The sequence below is a fragment of the Patella vulgata genome, chromosome 2 (assembly GCF_932274485.2).
Source record: "Patella vulgata chromosome 2, xgPatVulg1.2, whole genome shotgun sequence".
Taxonomy (NCBI): Eukaryota; Metazoa; Mollusca; class Gastropoda; family Patellidae; genus Patella; species Patella vulgata.
Window position 1 is genome coordinate 21,899,357 of NC_065880.2, and position 23,608 is coordinate 21,922,964.

At 35.1% G+C, this 23,608-nt stretch overlaps 2 protein-coding genes across 3 annotated transcripts; one reads left to right on the top strand and one right to left on the bottom strand.

Annotated features, from left to right (window-relative positions):
• Positions 1-7,705: 7,705 nt before the first annotated feature.
• LOC126812542 (uncharacterized) lies at positions 7,706-17,054 on the bottom strand. Its single transcript, XM_050538998.2, has 13 exons — positions 16,912-17,054; positions 15,260-15,331; positions 14,551-14,631; positions 14,193-14,261; positions 13,314-13,473; positions 12,747-13,047; positions 11,956-12,070; positions 11,500-11,639; positions 10,931-11,092; positions 10,481-10,633; positions 10,038-10,208; positions 9,283-9,460; positions 7,706-8,117 (listed from the first exon to the last, which is right to left on the bottom strand). The coding sequence occupies exons 1-13, from the start codon at positions 17,051-17,053 to the stop codon at positions 8,017-8,019; spliced, it is 1,845 nt and encodes a 614-aa protein (XP_050394955.2). The 5' UTR covers position 17,054; the 3' UTR covers positions 7,706-8,016.
• A 214-nt stretch (positions 17,055-17,268) lies between these two features.
• Positions 17,269-23,462, top strand: LOC126812543 (uncharacterized). 2 transcript variants are annotated; one of them, XM_050539000.2, is made up of 6 exons: positions 17,269-17,307; positions 19,438-19,556; positions 19,979-20,267; positions 20,800-20,982; positions 22,065-22,323; positions 23,131-23,462. In XM_050539000.2, exons 1-6 carry the CDS (start codon positions 17,289-17,291, stop codon positions 23,213-23,215), a joined length of 954 nt encoding a protein of 317 aa, XP_050394957.1. In that variant the 5' UTR covers positions 17,269-17,288; the 3' UTR covers positions 23,216-23,462. The 2 variants fall into 2 exon arrangements, with proteins under 2 accessions (XP_050394957.1, XP_055955176.1); XM_056099201.1 differs by lacking the exon at positions 17,269-17,307 and having other exon boundaries at positions 19,422-19,556.
• The last annotated feature ends 146 nt before the right edge of the window (positions 23,463-23,608 follow it).

Here is a 23,608-nt window from a genome sequence, read left to right on the forward strand (position 1 = left end):
TGAATATACTTTCCATGGTTTAGAAACGCTATATTTTTCAGCGAACAAGTAATCTTTAATGTAGCCAGAGCAACTGGTATAGAAGTCAGAGCTCATAACACCGTGTTCAGTAAAGACGGTTCATATACCGTTGGCAGGGGACTCAGCTGTCTGAGTCCAAATATAAATATTGCCAGAGATCCTAGATGGGGCAGAAACGAAGTAAGAACTATCGGATATATCATTATTTCTTTTGAATAGCTGTATTTTTTAAAGGAAAAAAAACACAAATATGGTGGCAACGAGTTAAGATGTTAAGATCATCAGCATTTGATTTGAAAAGTAAAATCATAATTATATTTCCCCGATTGTAAATCTACAAAGCATTTGTTCTAATCTCGCAATGCACCTTTTTCTTCTTCAGGAGACATATGGAGAAGACCCTTATGTTAGCGGTGTACTAGCCAGTGCTTTTGTTCAAAACACGAAAAACGGGAAAATGTAGGCCTCTGATATCCAATATTTAAGACAAAATAAATATTTACCATTGGTACACGAATCGTGTACCATGGTACGTTTCAGTGTCAGTTGTAACAAGTGACCAGAAAGAACGAGGCTAGACATATTCCACAACTCATGTCAAACGGTGACGCCATGAGAGCATACGTAATAAACTGGAATAACCAGACGCTACAAATAGCGATTCGTTTGAGACTCATGCCATATTTCGCTGGAGATAACTGATTTGAAATTAGAGTCAAAACGGAAACAATTGAATGCAAATCAGTTTATATACAATCAGATTACATTATTATATGCGTTGCGACCCATTTGTGTCAATTTCTAGGTCCCAAACATTAGTGATTTAGCTCCTTTAACAATCCGTGTAAAGAATGTTTCTATTATTCTACAATTTGTATTGTGTCTACCTTACAGATTAACATGAGAGATTGGAGAAGAACATTTCTGCCAGCATTCAGAGCTTGCGTTAAAGCTGGAACATATAATATCATGTGTAGTTATAATAGGTAGGTATTTTACATGCCCATGTCAGTGCGTTGGTATATGGCTTCAAATATTGGTTGGTCTGATCATTCGTTGTGTAGATCAATGTTTTGATAAACATACAAGCGCTGACTGAAAAGTTCTAAGCCTGTTTGTGAAGGAGCTGTACAAAGTCAGTGGTTTCCATTTATTTTACTACGTAGTCGATTTGAGGTGGACACACTTTTGATAGCGATGTTGCAAGGCTTGGATGTCGGTCAGGAAGAAATTTTCTGCAGCCACCTTAAAAAAAGTCGTTCACAGCTGGCATGTCGTCATCATTAGGAAAATGACCACCGGCTAGTTCCATTTTCATTTCTGGAAACAGGGGCATAATCCATGGGTACAAGTCTCGCCAAAAATTATCAGGATTTTTCTTCAAAAGGCGCAGATTGTTACGGGGCGCCAGGAATCTGACATGTTTCTGATTCGCCGTCATGAGATTTGGCACCCATCTTGCAGAAATTTTTGTTATTCTTAACTCGTTGGCGGTAGTGTGCTCAATGTGATAATGGGGGATGCCCACAACACTGGCAATATGTCGAAAGGACAATCGTCGATCAGGCATCACCATGTCATGCACCCGGGTAATGTTTCATTTTGACGGCCGTGCAGGACGCACGTCAAGCCTCTCTCTGCCACGCTTAAATTCTGTAGTCCACATCTTTACTGTGGAAAACGAACAGGCATCATCCCCTAAAGTGGAGACCATGTCAGCATGTATCTGTATTGGGCTTAGAACTTTTCAGTCAGCCCCCCCGTATATCATCACTATTTACAAAGTGTTTAGACAACTGTGAGCATTCAACATATATGCTTATAACTATGAGAAAGACCCAGTACCGGAGCTACGGGGACAACGTGGAACAAACATGGGACACTCCACATTGGGAGGAGGGTGGGGGGTATGCTGGGTCCAGTCCAAGATCAAAAGATATTCTAATTTAGATGTGGAAATATGAAGGTCATTCTCTTTGCCTTCATTTGGTCCGCAGTCGAATCTATTTTTCTAAGCTATTTGGGGGCTTCGCGCCGATCTGGACCATACAGTTTTTTAATCCCCCGCCCCCCATTCTCCTATTGGCTCCCCCCCCCCACCCCGCAACCCCCATCAACCCACCCTCCTTAAAAAACAGAGGTTATTCCGGCCCGAGAAAGACCGTAACAAATATTTGATTCAGTGTTGAGGACAATAACGCCAATGTGACTATGGATCCATATGCTAGACGAATGCTCTTTATGGACGAGTCAGACGCCCATGTTGTTAGGCGGCGTATCAGTTAACGTCAATGTGTCCCCTTAGTGGGGGTCTCTGTTATTGTCTGGCAGCCTATAATGTTATCTGGAGTGGAAGTTAAGGATTCTAATAAAATGTAATTTTTGTATTCGATTATAGCATAAATGGTATACCATCGTGTGCAAACAAAGAATTGTTAACGGATATTCTGCGAGATGAATGGGGATTCAAAGGTTATGTTATAAGTGATGCGGATGCTATAAATAGGGTTGTAAATGTATTTCACTATAGAAACAGCAGTGTAGATGCTGCAGCAGCGTGTGTAAATGCTGGATGTAATATTGAACTTGGATTTTCTACTATATTGAATATTTACGATTCCATTGGTAACTTTTTTAAATAAATATCTCTATTGTCTGTAATTTACAGCCAGCCATGTTTGGGTAACATGGATATGAGTTGTCTAGGGATGGGAACCATTCTCTAGGTTTTAGTTTATTTTTACATACCAAAATTAATTAGAATGTATGAGTCGATAACTGTGGTACTTGTATAATATACTCTTCAAAAAAACAAAGTTGGGGATATTGAAATACAAATACCTATGCAGGTTGTGATATGATAAATAGTCATGGACACTTGGCATGCTTTGAGAGTATGTTCACAGATGAAGAACTTATTGCCCCAATAGAAACACTGAGCTGCACATGCGACACGCAATAGCGCCATACACATGGGAGTGGTTCATTGTCAAATTTGACACTTCAATGAAGGGTTGACGAAAACTGCCGCGTGCTGGTTTATCCTATCCATGTTTGCTTTCCTATCGGTTCTTGCATAAGATTTACTGTTTAGCGTATCTTTGCTTTAGCGTGTTACGTTTAATTTCATCTGGAGACGTGTTCGTCGACGTCAACGTCAACCGACAACACTGCAAGATTGCCCCAAATCGTGATTGGACGGTTGATTAGGAGCATGCCACGACGAATTGCTGAATGCCTGAGGATTGGTGGAGCGATTACTCATATTAACACAAAAATCAAAAACGTCCATTTTCACTTTTGACAGTGTATCTCTTTGCGAGTGAAATGGGGCCGTCAGATAAGCCGCCCATATGAACTGTTTATGTTCATGTGTAGGCAGTTAGTAACATACACTGGTTACCTCTAATAAAAACAGCAGTGCATTTCCGCAGTTTTGTATTGTTTCTGAATATCACCTACTTCAAGAGTATATTTAGATTTTTCAGACGAAAAGCTAGTGTTTGTCATATGCCGTTTGTTCTTTATTTTAAGGCACGGCTATTGCAGACGGAAAGCTTCAAGAATCTAAAGTAAGAGAAATGATGAAACCCATGTGGTACACCAGAATGAAGTTGGGAGAATTTGATCCACCAGAGATGAATTCTTATAAACTGTTAAATCTATCAGTTGTACAAAGTCCAGAACACAGAAAACTCGCCATACAAACAGCTATGAAAACCTTTGTTCTTCTTAAAAACGAAAATAACTTTCTCCCTTTGAAATCCGGAACACAATTCCAGAAAATTGCGGTGTGTACTAGATAATATTTGCATTAACACTATTATTTGTATTGCCAATATAGCAATGTCATATATACTGTCCTTGGTATAATTGGGATTGTTGTTTTGTACGTTACCCGTTACCTCACGTTTTTTTTAATATTGCGCTTTCCAACGGAGAAAACTTTCAAAATTGGTCTGTACCTTTTTGCACCCATTGCAAATTATTTATATTTTCCAATAAAAGAAGGTGCATTTCACTCACCACTGTATTGAATTACATTCATTTCGGCATTATTTCAATTTTTGTCTATAGATTGTTGGTCCTTTGGCTAATAATTCAAAGGTTCAGACAGCTAACTACTCACCACCAGTTGATCCACGCTACACGACTACACCATTGATGAACCTATCAAGATTAGGAAACTCTGTTCAGTATAATCCTGGGTGCATTGGAAGCACTAGATGCCAGACTTATGACCATGCGGGTTTGAAACAAGCTGTGAATGGTGTTGACTTTGTGATTGTTTGTCTTGGACTTGGTATGTTATAATCTATTCACTCAATGGGAAATTACTCTGCGATCTGCTGTGAACTCTAAACTATAATATAACCAGGTGTTATAGCTATAGTGAGTGGGTAAATGTAAATAGTGTATAGATTGTACAATCCGAAAATGCTAAATACATAATATTTATACGAAGAAAAACATGCTATTTATATCTATTTTATACTTTATATAGGTAATGATATTGAAAGAGAGGGCTTAGATAGACATACAATTGAGCTTCCCGTTAATCAGTCACAGATCCTACAGGATGCTGTCAATAATAGTAGGTACTCTGCTTGTTTAAATGATTACACAAATATGCTCCAATTATAAAATATATCAAGATCACTCCCTGCTACCCTTTGACATTGTGGTTTTTCTTGCTACCTCTAATTCGTGTCTTTTAACCCTGAGAGATTTCTTGCCGTTCGATTGGCCCTTATTAAGGGTAAGTTCAAGACGACAGGTTTCAACCAATACCCTCACTACTTTTAGTATTTTCTCAGTTTACAAGTGTCTTCGGTGTTGATTTAATGCTGGATATGTTGTTTATATTTCTAGGTCCAGCTAATACACCCGTTCTACTGATCTTGTTTAATGCTGGACCGGTTGATATAACATGGGCTGATAGTAATCCTAGAGTTGTTGCTATCTTAGAAGCTTTCTACCCTTCTCAAGCTACAGGAGAAGCTTTGTTGAACGTTGTTACAATGAACGGATCGGATTCTGTTCCAGCAGCAAATGACCAACAGGTAAAAAAAATAGTTAAGCATTTGAAACCGAATATTTACAGGATGAAATTCTCGATTCGCATTTTTGGATTTGAATGCCATTAATGATGGGTGGTAATAACTACAGTATATATAAAACCTAAAAATAATTTATACGTACTTATGATTATTCGTAGTCTTGAGATACCCTCATTTTATATTGGGTATATTGTCCGTAGACACGCCTTTCTGTCCGTCATTCCATTCGTCGAAATGTATTGCGGGCGCTCTTTTGGCCACAGGTTTTGAAACATGCTGGCATCGTTAGGATATTCCTAACGAGGAATCCTATCAAAACTCAGATTTTAGCTAATTTTATTGCAGTTATCGCCACGAACACCGAAAGCCGCCATTCAAAATGCTGCTAGGGCGTATATTCGTTATTTGGCAAAGTTTTTTTTATTATCATCATTACAGATTCCACCAATAGCGAACTATTCAATGGAAGGTAGAACATATCGATATATTAACTATGATCCACTATATCCCTATGGTTATGGTTATCTTATACAAGTTTTACCTACTCTAATCTACAATTTAGTCAGTCAATATTAGCAGGCAATGATGTAGAGGGATCAGTAGATGTTTATAATAATGGTCAAATATCAGCTGATGAGGTTATTCAAGTTTGTATCAACTGGCAAAATAGTCCAGTACCAACACCTAAACTACAATTAGTGGATTTTAAGAGACAGTATATTATAGCTCAGAATAAAATAAGAGTAACATTTAGAGTTAAAGGTGAAAGTATGGCGGTATGGATGGAAGATAACAGTGGATGGATGGTTTATCCAGGTTAGTTTCAATCATACAACTGTTTATAATTACTCTTAAGTTACCGGTACATAAAGATGTAATAGGCTTGTGTTTATCTCAGGAAAATATGACTAATACTTTTATTTTCAAACTTTACGTTTTTATTTCAGGACAATAAGGATCGAGTTATACATTTCATGAAAATATATTTATATATAGGTTTATATTTTAGGACAATATGGAGTATTTGTGGGAGGACAGCAACCAAACCAGAATAAAACTACGAACTCTAATGTATTGTCAGGAATTTTTAGAGTTACGGAAACCAGATTTCTTGGGAAATAATCTATATATATATTTTTGACTGCCGTTTGTCTGTCTGTCTGTTCGGGGTTGGCGGCTACACTAGGTCTGCCCCGAGTCTGAAATTTGGGGTGTAGGGGTAGCTCGGACCGGTGAGTAACATAGGCCAGGTGGCGTTAGTCTACCACTTCCGGTTTCGGAGTTATGACCCCCGAGCAAAGCCGGTCTGTTCGGGGTTGGCGGCTACACTAGGTCTGCACCGGGTCTGAAATTTGGGGTATAGGGGTATCTCGGACCGGGGAGTAACAAAGGGCAGGTGGCGTTAGTCTACCACTTCCGGTTTCGGAGTTATGACCCTCGAGCGAAGTCTGTCTGTTCGGGGTTGGCGGCTACATCTGCCCCGAGTCTGAAATTTGGGGTATAGGGGTAGCTCGGACCGAGGAGTAACATATGCCAGGTGGCGTTAGTCTTCCACTTCCGGTATCGGGGTTATGACCCCCCGAGCGAAGCCGGTCTGTTCGGGGTTGGCGGCTACACTAGGTCTGCCCCGAGTCTGAAATTTGGGGTATAGGGGTAGCTCGGACCGGGGAGTAACGTAGGCCAGGTGGCGTTAGTCTACCACTTCCGGTTTCGGAGTTATGACCTCCGAGCGAAGTCTGTTCGGGGTTGGCGGCTACACTAGGTCTGCCCCGAGTCTGAAATTTGGGGTATAGGGAAGCTCGGACCGGGGAGTAACATAGGCCAGGTGGCGTAAGTCTACCACTTCCGGTTTCGGAGTTATGACCCCCGAGCGAAGCCGGTCTGTTCGGGGTTGGCGGCTACACTAGGTCTGCCCCGAGTCTGAATTTGGGGGTATAGGGGTAGCTCGGACCGGGGAGTAACATAGGCCAGGTGGCGTTAGTCTACCACTTCCGGTTTCGGAGTTATGACCCCCGAGCGAAGCCGGGTATCCTGCTAGTAATAAACATAGTTTAATGGACCATTTACCATTACTGAATATAATGAAGTATGTTATATTGTTTATAATGTTAAATGTCCATCTGATAAATATGGTAGACAGGCCACTGAATGAGTGATATTGGGTGTTCAGAAATACAGATTTATTTCTAAAAGAAAAAAATTAAGGAATAAATTCATATTATTTACCAAACAGCAAGCTTAGCCGGCCGATCATAGCTACATGTGAACAGTTGCCGTTGCATTCACCAATTCGTATCCCATATGAAATGTTGTGCTCAATATTGGACGGTTTCTCAAAACTGTTCTCGATACAATGGCCGATTGGCAGAAATATTGGTTATGCATAACCTTCATCCTCCTCCTTGGACCCATAGCACCAACAATATAATACACACACACACACCAACAATACACACACACCATAAACCAGAACACAGAAAAAAACATTCGAGTCTGTAAACAATAAATTGCATTTTTATTCCTAAGAGCGAGAAGTATTATACCTTGCCAAGCTGGAGATAAGTTTCAAAGCTGTGGGTAAAAGGAAGAAGACTGTCGATTTGAAAATAACAACGAACACAAAGTCATTTCTGAAATATTGACCATTTATTTGAGGGATCCAATGAAACATTTTGTATATCTATATACAATTATAAAATGCCAGTCGTGTCATAAAGATATACATGAAAACACACCTACCAATGTCTTGACATTTAATGATATTCATATGCTATATTTAATGACTTTTTAAAGATCACTTTTGTTATTCAGTATAACACAAAATTTACACTTTATTGTGTGCCTTGTATGTTTCCAATAACATTAAGAGTATACCATGTGTTTATTTATATTCTGTCATTCTTCTTATTTAAGGTAACATCTTTATTATATTTTTTCATTTAGACTTATGTTTCTTTGATGCTGGTCTATATTCAATCTTCTGTTTAGTTGAATGTGTCTTTTTCTTCCTAATACCTGGGCCTTTACAGCTCACTTCTGATAAGGAGTTAAGGATTTCTAAATAATGTTGCATGTAAATATATCCTAATTTCAACAATCCATATAATACATATAATATAAAAAATAAACTTCATGACAGACACCGTCATATTCACTAAAATAGTCTTTAATATACAGTGTAAATGGAAAATGAATCAAATATCCATGCACAACTTTGCACAAGTATTATTTTGTTACTAATCATAACGCGAAAAAGGGAGCCACGGTGGCTAGGTGGTTAAGACGCTGGCTCGCTAGCCTGGAGGTCGCGTGTTCGATCCCTGCATTGGCCGAGAAAGTTCATCTGGATTTTCCGACGTGGTTTCCCCTTGTCAGTGGTGCAGAACGGAGGGCCTGACAAGGACAGCTGTCTAGTCCTTCGGATGAGACGAAAAACCGAGGTCCCGTGTATACATTAGAATGTACGTAAAAGATCCCTTGGCAGTTTGAATTCGATATAAGAGTAGACGATAGTGCCGCTGCCCGGGCAAAATTTCCCTCATAGCACACTGTATGGCGTATTTCGGTCTTCATTAGCCCAGTATAGGAGCAGAACAGTAGGACGTTAAACCCCATTTCATTTCATTTCATAACGCGAAAAAAAATTTGGTTAAGCCCAGAAAGTACATGTGGTTTCCTCATATCAGTGATCCAAGATGGCCTTTAGGAGGGCCTGGTCAGGAGCAGTGTTTCATCATTCAGATGGGATCAAAACCGAGATCCTGTGTATATATTGGCATACAGGTAAAAGAACCCTTGACAGTTGGAATTCGAACTAAGAGTGACTGTAACGCCGCTGTCTGAGCAAGATGTACTCATAGCACATTGCATGGCATATGCCCGTCTTCAATATTCTCATTGGAGCAGAAAATTAGGATGTTAAACCACAATCATTTAATTTCATTCAGGAATATTTCAAAATAAAATCAAATGGCTATAGGAGAGAAAATTTGGCCAGTCTAGCAACTGAATTCCTGGGTCATAAGTTTTTGTCTCATACACTCTTTCCAATAAATTGAAATTTAAATCTTGAGAGATCATCTTGAACAACACCAGAATCCAACCTAGAACAATCTATTGGAGTTAATATTTTGAAATATACTGAAATGTATAAACATCATAAAGCAAATATGGTATATTAACATATGATTGTAAAGGATACTGAGCTCAACATAAGGTGGAACAGAAAATCCATATGACAAAGCTACCTTCTGTAAATCTAAAGACTGTACATCAAATATATCTCTATGAGCATGAGCAGCATAAGATCCAACAAAACCTTTATATCCTTCTTTTGCAGATTTATTTAAGAAATAATTTTGACTGATCAATTTCTCTAGCTGTAATAGAAATCAATGTACAAATTACAATATGTCATGTCATTTTGAGTTCTAAGACAAATTAATTATGTACTAAATTTTAAACAGGGTGAACAGATTTGAAATCATAAATACCTTTTTAAATTATATACAAAACAAGTCAATGCCGAGGCTGATGTTTCCTGCTGTAAACCCCAAATAGATTACTTGCACATTTATCATTTTATAAAGCATCGATCAATCAAATTACTTGTGATCCTGCTTAACCAAAGTAAAAAAAAAGCTCACAAATGAACATAGTTGCACCACTCACACATACAATCAGAATTATTTTGTTGCAACACATTGACATATCAAATCAATTACCTCTGAATTAAAATCAAATTCAGTCAAGACATTCACCTAATGAACATCTACACCAAATTTTAACAATAAGAAGCAGAGTTAATATGCCCCAAAAAGTGTGACATACAGACAGATGAACCCAGTATTATTGTCATCTGCTTTCTTTGATAGAAGGTGGGGGACAATACAAATAAGACATTGCAGACCATCTTAAGACGACAGGTAGAAGAATTCTTCTTCAAACAATACATACCTGCGGTTGTATATTTGCAATTTTACTCCAAGAAAACTCAAATTCATTTAACTGGACTTTGGACTGTTTAAGATATCTAAGAAAACCCAATTCTTCAGGTCGTAAGATAAGTAAAGCATGACCAATACCTCCATCACCACGAGCTGTTCTACCTACTCTATGTATATATTCCTGCAAATATAAATAAACCATGGTCATATTTTTTCTCTGCTTATTCGAATACATACAGTCTTAAATATATATTCCGACTTTAATTGCTTTAGTATTGACCGAAATATCAAAGTGCTAACTAGGGATTAAAATATAATTCTGCAGTAGTAGAGAAACCATCTCAACTTCATCGAAACACAGGTAGATCATTTTTTAGCAAAGCAAAACCCACACGGTTAGACAAGAGATTAAACGTTTGCAGGGTGGCAAGGGAAGATACCTGTGATATGTACCTTTGGATCATCTGGTGGATCAAACTGGATGATCCAATCTACTTCTGGAATATCCAGACCTCTAGCAGCTACATCTGTACATAATAATATGCATTCTTTTGTATTACAAAACTTGAAAAATGTGTTGGTTCTTTTGTCCTGTGCTTGTTTTCCCTGTAACAAGAAAAATAAAACTAATAACGAACTTAAACCCTCATATTTTAGGTCAAATAAAATTTAAACAATATTCTTCTTATAATCTAGGTAGAAAAAAAATATATATATATATTTGAAGGCCTACAAGTTCTACAACCTTTTAGTTGTAAACCCTAATCCCTTTGAATGGAAGGGATATAAAGTTTGACTTTATAGTAAAACAAGTATCATTTAGTGAGTTCAACAGAAGGTCAAATGATATCAAAATTATAACAATAAACATGTTCGGAATTAATTACTTAAAACTATACTTACATGTATACTTAAAACTGGTAGATCAATATAATTGAGAAGTTCATAATGAAATTTAACGGACATACAAGAACTAAAAAACACCATAATTTTCTTCTTTCTATTCTTCTTTAAAAATGTGAACAAAAGCAGAAATCTTTTATCTGACGGACAAATAACATAACCCTGGAATGTAATAAAAAAAATCTTTAATGCACAGTGCCTACCAATATCTGATTTCTGGGCAATTTTTCATTGTACAAAACTCCAAGTTAGAACATTATGAATAAACCTAAATGTATAGTCAAATCAAATAGAATGAGTTGATTGAAAAGTATAGGGAAACGAATACTGTAACTATGGTTAACTGGAATAATAGAAATTTTTATTTCAAGATGTGCCATTTTTATTTTTGTATTCTTTTAGAATTACCTTATAGAAGAGGGACAACAGTATATTCCATTGTTTTTTCCAATTCTATACTTTCATCATTGAATTCAATGGACGTACATAGGACAAAGTTTTGGCATTTTTAGCCATGGAGAACCATGACACCAGACTACATTGTAATATATTAAAGTAATTATATAAACCTGTTGTAAGCCATCTACAGTAGCCTCTTCTCTAGTATCATCAACACCAACATATAATGGTTCTTTCTTTAATGATATTCTCGCTAAATCTTCTGTTCTTCTAGTTGGGGTGGCAGAAAACAACATCGTTTGACGACGTTCTGAAAATATATCAAAGAACGATATTTATGTATAATCTGGTAACCCTCACAGCTGGTTTTACCAACTTTTCCATTTTTCCCCAACAGTGATGAAATATTCAGAATTATTATTTCTAATAATCATGAACTAAAATTCTGAAGTAATTCTAGCTATAATGTCTCTAGTCAATTAGATGCAGAATGGGTTATTCTGGAAAACTGTACATGCACTTGCTTTATGAACAAGATATGAATGACTGGTCTGATGAATAGTATATTCATAATATAAATGAACCAGACTGGTTGAATTCAAAAATTAAATATAGCCACAACTTACTTGGTAATAATTTAATAATTGATCTCATTTCTTCTTCAAAACCCATATCAAGTATTCTATCAGCTTCATCTATTATTAAACATTGTAAATTCTTATACATAAAATCTGGTGTATTCTGCAAAAAATAACAAAGTATAAATAAGTACCACAAATAATTAAATATAATGCATATATACTCATTCTTTCTGTCAATTTCTACAGAAAAATATCCGTATAACTGGACTATATAGAGGATATTTGTCGTTTTAGAGTGAATAACATATTTTATTTCATCGAGAAGCAAAAAAACTTATATTTTCACGAATGCGTAGCATGAGTGAAAATATAAACGTTTTCTTGCTTAGAGATGAAATAAAATATGTTATTCACGACAAAACGACAAATGTTCTATTTATTTTATGATTTTACAATCATTTTAGGTAAAAACAACATGGACTACTTTAATAACACTTTTATTTCACTGATAAAACGCGGTATTCCACTACTGATCATAAAATAAAGTATAGTATAGTCCCATCTGGAAACTTTAAATTTGATGTTTATGGTCATCCTGCGACAAAATAAAAACCAAAAACAAAACCCTCCTTTCGACATCAGATTTTTTGAAAGATTGTATGACCTTTCTTAAAATATAATACCAGTATTTGGCATCCATGGCAGGTTTATATTAATTTAGTAAATGAACTGGAAATCATATAAAGACAAATTTTTTACCAAATTTCGTAATATCAATACCCCACAAATAGTTGAGTTAGGATGACTCCATAAGCTAAAATATACATCATATGTACCTGTAAGTGATCAAGCAGTCGTCCAGGTGTAGCCACAAGTATGTTGATTCCTTTACCAAGTTTTTTAGCTTCTTCTTTTCTATTTGCACCACCTATGACTAAACCGTATGTTTGATAATGATATTTTAATAGTTCTTTTAAAACACCAAATGTTTGCATACTTAATTCTCTTGTTGGTGATATTATAATACACCCTGTACCATTACGTGGCATAAATTTAAGTTTATGTAAGAGTTCTACAGCAGGTATAAGAAATGCTAATGTTTTTCCACTTCCAGTTCTTGCGGCTCCCATTAAATCTCTAAAAGTAAAACAAAATACTACATGTTGTTATGTACAAATCAATGTAATTTTTAGATTTTACTGGCCTATTTAAATTGATTGCTCTTGACTGAGGAACAAATATTCAAAAGCAGTTTTACTGATCAAGCTTATTATACACAGGAGTACTTCCTACTTCTATCATGACTATAAAAGTCGATCGCTTGAAATGCCTGAGTTTTTACCAGCTCATATAATTATAGATTTTCCCGATCGACCTAACCATAAAAATATATCAGTAATTACCTTCCTTCCAGTAACTGAGGTATACTTTTTGCTTGTATATCTGTCATTTGCGTGAAACCCATATCTGCTACACCTTTTAATGATTCCTCCGATACTGATTCAGCTAAAGCACTAAATGACTGATCAGATAATATTCTAGCTCCAACACTACTGCCTGGTACTGTAAATATATAAACAGAATAAACCCACATCTTAATTTTGTAATATTTTCATTATACTGCCTACATTGTTGAACCAATCATAACTTGGGACAGGAATTTGCAGCAAGTATGGCAGTGCTTGAGTGGGATAAGGTCTAATCAAACGAAACACTGCAAGGAGTATGGGTGTCAAGCCATTGGCAGAAGACTTTCTTATTCAACCTCAACTGTAATTGGTTCTTGCAAGGATAGTGCTAAGGGGAGGTAAGCCTGTTCTAGTCATAAGTGTTTTGAACCCTTGTAAACTTGATTAAGAGCAGTCAATTTAAATCGGCCAGTAAAGTCTAATAAACAAGAAATAAATGCATCATGAAACTAAAATGACCTGGTGTAGGCTTCAGTTTATTGCAATATCCAATCACTACCAGTAATGGCCTCTAAATGATCATAGTAAAATTAGCATACGATATAGCCACAACCAATCAATGAGTTATAAACTGTACTCTGCTCCATACTCTATTTGTGTACATAACATAAAAGAAATGGGTATTGAAATTAAATCGACCCTTTCTTCTTTTACAGCACAGAGATATTTTGTATTCAGATGATTTGGTATGTAACAATGTGGAGAATATAGTGATTCAACTGTCAATAGCAGTACCTTGATGCAAAGGAATAAAAAAATATTTCAATTCAAAATCATGATTTCGATTTATAAATTTTGTTTTAAATTACTTACATTCACTTTCTTCCACACCATCTATTTTTTCATTATCTGCATCTAATTTTTCTTTTTTCTGATCTGGTTCTGAAATAAAATCATGCACTGTATTAACATTTTGTTATATACCAATCAATCAAACATTAATGGTCATTTAAAGTTGACTATATGCAGCAAACAAATGCCAATTGCAACTACAGAAAAGATAACTTCATAATCTCATGCCACTGGTATGCAAAGCATAGCTACCCAAATGGCAACAAAAAAAGAAAATGGTGTTTGTGATTTAGATGTTTTGGTTCGCCTGATCTTAAATCACACCAATAACAGTGCTATAAAGGTGGAACCGGAAGTTTTACAAAGAATTGAATTTTACCGTCTACTGTGTCAGGTAGAGATTTTCTCTTCTTTTTCCCTTTGAGTTTTTCTTCATTTTCATCTACAGCCAACCCTTCATCTACAAATTTACATTAATTAGAAATAGTTACATGTAGCATACACATTCATTAAATAAACAAAAAAAATCTTCCAAATCATTTTTGATTCTGTATTTTATGTTTTACTGCACTCAATATTACTTAACATCTGACACTTTTTTGTCATTGTGTAGTGTTCCATTTGTGCACTGTAAACAGTCATTGGTAAAAAAAACTCTCAGGCTAACATTAGCCATAAGAACAACAGATGTTCCATACGAGAGAGAGAGAGAGAGAGAAATGGGGTTTAACGTCCACTCGACACAAACTAGATCATTTCGGGACTAACATATGGTTTAATTTTATTTCAATAATTCGCTTGTGCGTAGGGGTCTTTAGCAGTGGGAGGAAACTCCTTGTCACGTACAACCGGGGATTCGAAACCACGCCAGTCGACTCAATGACAGACTTTATGATACAGCGCGCGCACGCTAACCATTCAACCCCCCCCCCCCCGTGTTCCATATGTATAGTGTAGAAAATCAGAACCGAAAAGACAAAATGAAATAAAAATTATTTTTAAATGATGGCAAATAACATGCAACATGTATCATTGTTCATTATAAACAAAAAACTATACACACTAAATTCTTATTTAAATCAACTTACCATTCCCGTTTATTTCTTCTTCCTCAATCAACTTCTTCAGTTCAGTCTTCATTTTCTTGTATTTTTTCTTTCCTGAAGAAAAATGATTTTCCATATGAGTAAAAAAGGTGCCCACTGTCAACGTAACTCAACAGTCTTGTGTAGACTACATGTCAAAGAAGCATACAATTATCACTCTCACAAAGAAATCCTAAGGCCTATAGCTAATTTTAACAATATCATATTTATAACCTACGGTAATTTGAAAGACTCACCTAAATATTATTATTTAGGTTAGTTTGACTACAATAAAAGGTCATGTTGAGCATCATGACAGATGTGATTATAAGAAAAAAACAATCCACACATTCGGAAGTTGTTATTGTGGGTCGCAATATTGTTACTGTATGTGCAACTGAGTTATTGACACCGAGAGCAGCCTTCTCAGTCCTAGGCCTATGGGACATTTTCAGAAGGTGATTGATAGTTTTCAACTCCACTTGATCGGAGTTGCTTCGGAATAGGAAAAAGTGTTTTGAGAGATTTCCACACAGAATTATCCAGTTCTCAGTTTTATTCAATGTAATATAGAGCGAAGCTCTGAACCATGTAAGAGAGAGAGAGAAAGTGGGAGAGAGAGTTTAACAGCTACTTGACACAAACTAGGTCATTTTTGGACTAACATATGGTGCAATTTTATTTCAATCATTCGCTTGCGCATAGGGGTCTTTAGCAGTGAGAGTTTTGGGTATTCGAAGGAATTATTAGTGAGCAGAAATTCGCCCGTGTATCTGTTATCACTCATCACTTCAGTCAGTATAGAAATAGAAGGATAACTTGTGTTTTCCTTTTGCGCTTGTCACTTCCCTTTGTTGAAAGCTTCACAGCACATCTATCGTAGCAATGATCTCTGTATTAAAATTATATTTGGTATGTGTTTAACCAATTCTATCACATATGTGATACTGACTGACACCAATATTATCCTTTAAAGGAGCTAAATCGCTAATATTTGGGACCTAGAAATTGACACAAGTGGGTCGCAACTCATATAATACCGTAATATGAATGTATATAAACCGATTTACATTCAATCGTTTCCGTTTTTACTCTAATTTCAAATCAGTTATGTTCCGTGAAATAAGCCAGCAGTCTCAATCGAGTGTAAATTCCTAGCGTCTGGTTATTCCAGTCTACATAAGCCGTTTGGTTTGGTGCAATATGTCTAGCACCGTTCTTCTAGTCTCTTGCTAGAACTGGGGCTGAAACGCATTATGGTAAAATATCGGTACATAATAGTCTGATTTGACCGTAAGAAAATCTTTGGGGAAATCCTATCACGAGGAGTCAATGCACACCGCGACTGTAACGGTGTGAGTTGACTCCTACAACTGCGCATGCGCCAAACGGTAATCACACACCAGGAACCATCTGAAACTGCCACACCGGTAAGATCACAGCATCAATGTTGTTTTAAATTGACAAATAATTTGTGTTTTAAATGTTGAAGATTTTGGATGATATTGAGTTAGAGACTTAGCTCCTTTAACCTTTAGTTTAACAGTACTGAATGTTCGTATATGACATTACTACTCACCACAATCACAGACATACCTTCACCAACCTATGTATAATCGAAAAACTAGACATAAATCCAATAAATATTTATTTACCTTCGTTGTCGAGTTCGCCAGATTTCAGCAATTTAAGCACGGCTTTTAATTTCTGTTCATTTGTTTTCTGAGAATCTAATATTTCGTCTGGTTCCATGTTGTTTTCTATTTTCCCATAACACGTGCTTCCGCTTTTTGTCATCAAAAACTCAGCACGCAGAAGAGTCTTATGGAACGAATATTATACATTTCAAAGCACAAAAAAGAAGTTTTCAATAAAAGCCATCATTAAATATATTCTTTTAATAAAACTACTATAAAGGGTTAATAATAAATCACTGTATCAATAAAACAAACTCCAAATTTTAACTATTTCGTTTCGGTGTGCAATAGGTAGCTGGACGATCGAGACGGGATTCCGTAACTACAGCGTCAAAATGGCTGACTTAGACGAAGGTTTGATTTGTAAAATTCCAATTCTCCAGATTTTTTATGAAAAATGGTTATGTTTATGAGATAAAACAAACAAGAAATTGGGTCATATAATTTTAGCAACCAACAACTAAGAAAACGAAAAATTATAGATTTATACTATACCGAGTTACATCGACCAATTATTTTAGCCATTCGATTATTTTAATATCATAACATAATGAATATTATCCAAATTATTCTTAATCTTATTATTATAATATGTAACAGGCATTGCCTGAGTAGAGCAAAGCTGATTATTGTCAAATATAAAACCTTCATAATTAATTTTCTCAAGTGATACAAAAAAAGTTAAATAATTTAGTTTTTCCAAATTGATTTTCATTTAGATCTAAATTGTATACATTAATTTTGTTTTTTAAAAAAGAACAAAAAAGTGTGAGAATTATTTTCATTGACGTCAAAAATATGTGACGTCATTGATTAGACGCGTCATAGAAATAGTTCTATGAGGCGCGTAATCTCGCTTGGGCGAGATTTGGTAAGTTGACATGCGCATTGCCTGTTTTGCCCAGTGTATCCGGTTCCGGTCTGAATTTTTTTTTAATCAACAGTCTGTGGGTGACAATTTCAGTTACGCTCCTGTGTTACCGGAAAAGAGCTTTGCTCAAGCACCGCGCTTCGCACGATGCTGTAGAGCTTTGCTCTATATTAATTTATATCACCATATGGTGGGAGCTGAGGTGGCTCAGTGAGTAAGATGTCTCGCTAACTTGGATGTCCCATGTTCGATCCTGTTGTTTATCGGGATTTGACAGTGGTGCAGGAAAGAGGGCTTATATTTGGCAGGGACAACGTAGGTCTATACTTTATACTATAGTCATGCGGATGGGATGAAAAACCGTAAAATAACCCTTGGCAGTTGAAATTAGGTAAAAGTGAGCTGCAGTGACACTGTCCAGGAAAAATTTCTCTCACAGCACACTGTTTGGTGTTAGAGCTTATCAGCTGAACAGTAGGACATTAAACCCCATTTCATTTCTTTATAATTATGTTCTTTCATTTTGTAGAGTGCACTTGCTGATTGTGCAATATTGACAATTTGCTATCTATTCTAACATAGGACTGACAATTTGACATCTTATTATAATAGGTCTGTAGGATATGATTTTCTGGTGAATTATGGCAAGACAAATACAAGTGACTTGCCAGTTTTTAAAAGGATTTGATAATTTAACGTATGATTGGCTGATATAAGTAAGTGTACTTTAGTGCTGGCACGATATATCATTATCAATGTATTGCGATTCACCTCACGATTCACGTATTGAATTGCGAGACACTGAATCGATGTATCATGATTCTTTTTGTCGCTTCAATAAGTAACCTATCACTCTTATTTATCCATGTCACACATTATCCATAGGTAGGGCCTACACAAACATTCTTAAATTGTTTTGGTCCTTGTTTTGATCCACATCAATAATCAATATCATGATATAAAACAGTTTTATTTTTTCGACATCAACAGGACTAAATAAATCAATTATTCATTTATCCTGTTGTTTTCTTGGTAAATATTGACCTGGATATCAATTTGAATCATGATACATACATTTGTATCGCAGTATCATTACTGCAGTGGCAATACCCAGCACTACTCTTAATTAATTCAGCCACGGTGGTATCCTTTAGTTGTGTCAAAATAATGCTGTGAAGGGATGGGTATAATATGTAAATCTAATTAAAAACTTAGATTACAATTTTGTTTCGTTTATTTTTCTGATATTCACACTATGGTAGGCCTACTTTCAATCACTGTTCAGTGATTAAAGGACAATATTGGTGCCAGTCATTATCACATATAATATTTGGAACGTGTTTAACCAGTTATATCACATATGTGATAATGACTGGCACCAATATTGTCCTTTAATCACTGAACAGTGATTGAAAGTAGGCCTACCATAGTGTGAATATCAGAAAAATAAACGAAACAAAATTGTAATCTAAGTTTTTAATTAGATTGACATATTATACACATCCCTTCACAGCATTTATTTTGACACAACTAAAGGATACCACCGTGGCTGAATTAATTAGAGCAATAATGAATTAGGTATTTGTATTAAATTATAATGTCATTCATTACAGATATTCCACCTCTTGAAGATATGACCACTGTCTTGCAGCAAGTTCAAGCATTAAAATTGGAAAATCGATCCAGTAATATTATAAGTTCATCAAACACAAATGAGAAAAGAACAGAAAGTGTAAGTAAATGGGTAGATTGCTTACACTGATAATAAGCACATTATGCAGAGAAAGTGTAATATTTGGCATTACGCTAGCCTACCGCAAGGAATGAATCGTCTAAGTTTCATCTAAATTGTGTACAGTGAAAAATCTTAAAAAAAAACCTTTGAATTTTGCTGTTTTGATCAATCACAGAACCAGGCTCGCTTTTTTAACAGAAAATCAGATTTTTGTCAGGTAAAAAATAAACTCAAATTATTCTGGTAGAAAATAAACTCAAATTTTTAAAGATGTAGTATTTTATTTAAACTGATTCATAAAGGAATAATGTACTGCCATCTATACCTGAATTCATTACTACTGTGTTTTTTTCTTACCAGACAAGCTGTAAAAGTACAAATGCTGTACATTGACTGTATATGTAGATGAATTTTTACAGGTTACTCCTAAAAGTGCACAACATATTATATCACCTGTTGCAAATAGTAAAGCTACAGATAAATCTGCAGTAAATAAGCAGAATGAGAAAAAAACACAATCATTTGGTGGAATGAAGAAAGGATTTTTATTTGGTTCTTCAAGTAACACACAGAAAAAGAATAGTAAACCAGCGTCAAACACAGATGATATTCCCTTTGTGAAGTCAAAACAACCAGAAAAACCTGATTTAAATCTATGCGAAGTACAAGAGGCTATGAAAGCTAGTGAAAACATATTTCAAAACCGAGGTAATACTTTAGTAGAAAATGTATTACATGCTTTCTTGTGAATCAAGAAGCTATAAACTGTTGCTAATATTTCATAATTTCTTCTCGCTTCAAAAAGTAATCATGTACGGTAACTCTTTTTATTTCTGCAAAACGTGTTCTTTGTTACTAAACTGTTGCATGATTTAAGTTGTACATTTCGTTAAGGTCATCTGCAGTTGGTGACATAGGTTGTATTCCAGTTTATTTCCTTTGGTTGTACATTACACATGCGCTATGAATATTGCTGTTTGCAATAACAGGGATGGATGGTTTTTATAGATAATAATGTTATTGCCAGGAAGTCTGTTTTGTCGTCCTATAAATATCAATTATTTGTAGACATCCAAATCCAAATTTCTGCTAGATATTATTATGATTTTCAATTAGATATTTCATTTTGGTCAGAAAACAGGAAAGCATTATAATTGCTCCAAGATAGAGGATTTTTTTGATAGTTATGTCAAAATAAAAAGGTATTTTAAATTTTATTTAAATTTTAATGTTTCGATAGAATGGGTAACAGACGATCTCTTGAAGAAAGTGGAGAAAAATGAAACAGTTTTCAGCAAATTATCAAATCCAGAATTTGCTAAAGCAATCACTGAATTTCAAACCAATCCTCAGGCTGCTATGATGAAATATGCCAATAACTCTGAAATGCAAAATTTTCTCAAAGAATTTTGTGGAATAATGGGTAAGATTTTAAAAATGTATATTAAAGATACATTATGGGAGATTCGATAGCAAGTTGGCAGTTCTCACTATAATAATTAGAAATTAGATAACGTTAAGGCAATTTGCTGACAATTTCATTCAAATTGATCCACTATGAACCGAGAACTAAGCGAATGAAATTTCTGACTAACCTCGGTCATCATTACTAAAGTCAGTACTTTAAACAGCATAGTCTTGATTATCCATTTAATCGTTTAATCAAGAAGGAAAGTTATGCAATAAATCGGATCACAATCCACTTAAGATCGTAGGCTAGTGATGCCATCTAGAGTTGATTATGGTCTGGATAAGTTAATTAATGTCCAATTAATAATTTACATAACATTTCAGGCCTAAAGAAAGACCTGCAATAGACAGATTTAGCTCTTGCATAATGTATGTTTAATAGAAGATGTATTTGTTGTTTATGTATGATACATGTATAACAACATATAAAATACAAAGCTGTGACAGATTAACTTCTTCCTAGAGCCTCAACTACATGCAGATATGACCAGTTATAGTGGGAGGTCATGTCAGGTGTCATACAAGTGGCATTTGACCCTATGACATCAGACTTTTGATTTACTAATCAGTGTTGATATTTCTAATGGAATACCCACAGTTCCATGCACCATTGGTTAATCCCTCACGTCAACCATATAACATCCCTTCCAGATCCTAGTGTAGTAAAGACATGTAAAACGGAATTTTTAATTATAAAAAACAAAACGAAATAGGATCTGTGTTTTAATCAGATTCTGACAGATTGGATGTCAGTCATACTGTTGGGCATAGTTGGGGTAGGACGGAAGCAATCCTCAGAAATAATTCATAGCTATCATAGGTAGTAATCCCCAAGCAAAAAACAACAGCAAAGACAGTATACAACCAGTTGGTAAAGAGCTACTGCCCGAAAAACATCCTACATTAAATTTTTACATTTTGTATTTTATCAACTTTGTTGCTTTGTGATTACTATGTGTATATCAAAAAATAATGTAAATGGAATATCATATCTTTGAAAATTTGTATTTTGATTAAAATAATGCTTTATTGCAGGAGATCATTTTTCAAGTTTTTCTGAAAAACAGGGTAATGGTGTAACTTCGGGAAGTAATATGATTCCTTCCATTAGAACAAAAGAAACATTACCAGAAAATGAAATACAACTATCCCAAATTTCCCCACAAATTTCTAATGAGGATGAAAACAAAATACAAGATATATTAAGCTCTCCACATATAAGACAAGTATTAATGGATGAGCAGATTCAAAAATTATTTCAAATTCTAAAAACAAATCCTCAAGCAGGAGAAAGGTTGGTATTTAATACAAAATTTTAAAACTGATATACACTAACCGTGAAGGCAACAGTCACATGTTTGACTCAAATGGAAAGGAAATTTTAGACACATTGCTTATTTTTTTATGAAAGTGTAATGCAGGACTTTGCACTTCAGTACACTAACTTATAAAAAGTACAGTTATCTTTTAGATTTTGTTTTGTGTGTAGTGCTGTCCTCCTGCACTTTCTACATAGGTCAGGTAATTTCAATAGAGGAGATCATTTAAAGTTATAATACTCTTTATGATAATAAAGTCATATATCGCTCCTCCAAAACTTAAATATATCGGAAAAGATATTTTTAATGAAAGGGGTAACTCAAAATAAGAAGACAAGAATTAAGCAACAATGGTAATCCCTACTACTTATAACTTGAGTTTTGACATATGTATGTGTGAATTCCTGCTCATGGAGACTGCATAATTGTAGTAATTAAAACTTGAACTGTCATTCACCCATTTGTTCAGCATGCATGTATGCAAGTGACATTTTTTTGATTTGTAGTACTATGGTTACTCCCTTCCACCCAATATCTTATTTGAAATGAATGTAATAAAAAATAGGACTTACAATTTGTGAGATTTCGTGAAGGATTTACCACCATTGCTGGTTGAATAATTGGGACTTCTGCTGTAAGTGTTAAGGGAATACATTTTAATTGGTACATTTTTAATTTGTACATTTTTAATTTGTACATTTTTAATTTGCACAATGATATTATTTTATCTTATTTGAGATAACAGTAAAACCACCAGTGACAATATTATGTTTCTTTTACAGGTTATTAAAAGAAGCCAGTGGAGATATGGAAGAGAAGATAAAAATATTAGTTGATGCTGGACTACTTCAAGTGCAACAAAGATGATATTTACCGGTACTAATGACCTAAATATTGATAGACACCAAATCTACCAGAGAATTGAACTATACAGATATACTTTGGGTTTACAGTGTGACAATGTGAAAATAAACTAGTTTACATCTTTCAAAATACAGATATGTATAACCAGAATGGATAATATTGTGTGGACTGACAAATTATGTAAGATACATGATGATTGCAAAGGCTGATGATATGACTGTTTATATGTATAATATAATTATTTTGTAATTATTTATTTTTATCACAGAGAACTATGACTCTCAAAATTGAGATGGCTTGTTGTACCAAGAATTTAATTTTATACATTTGTATTAAAATGTGACAATAATCTGTCATGAAAACAACCCATATCATGCAGTTTTGTTCCAATGGCCT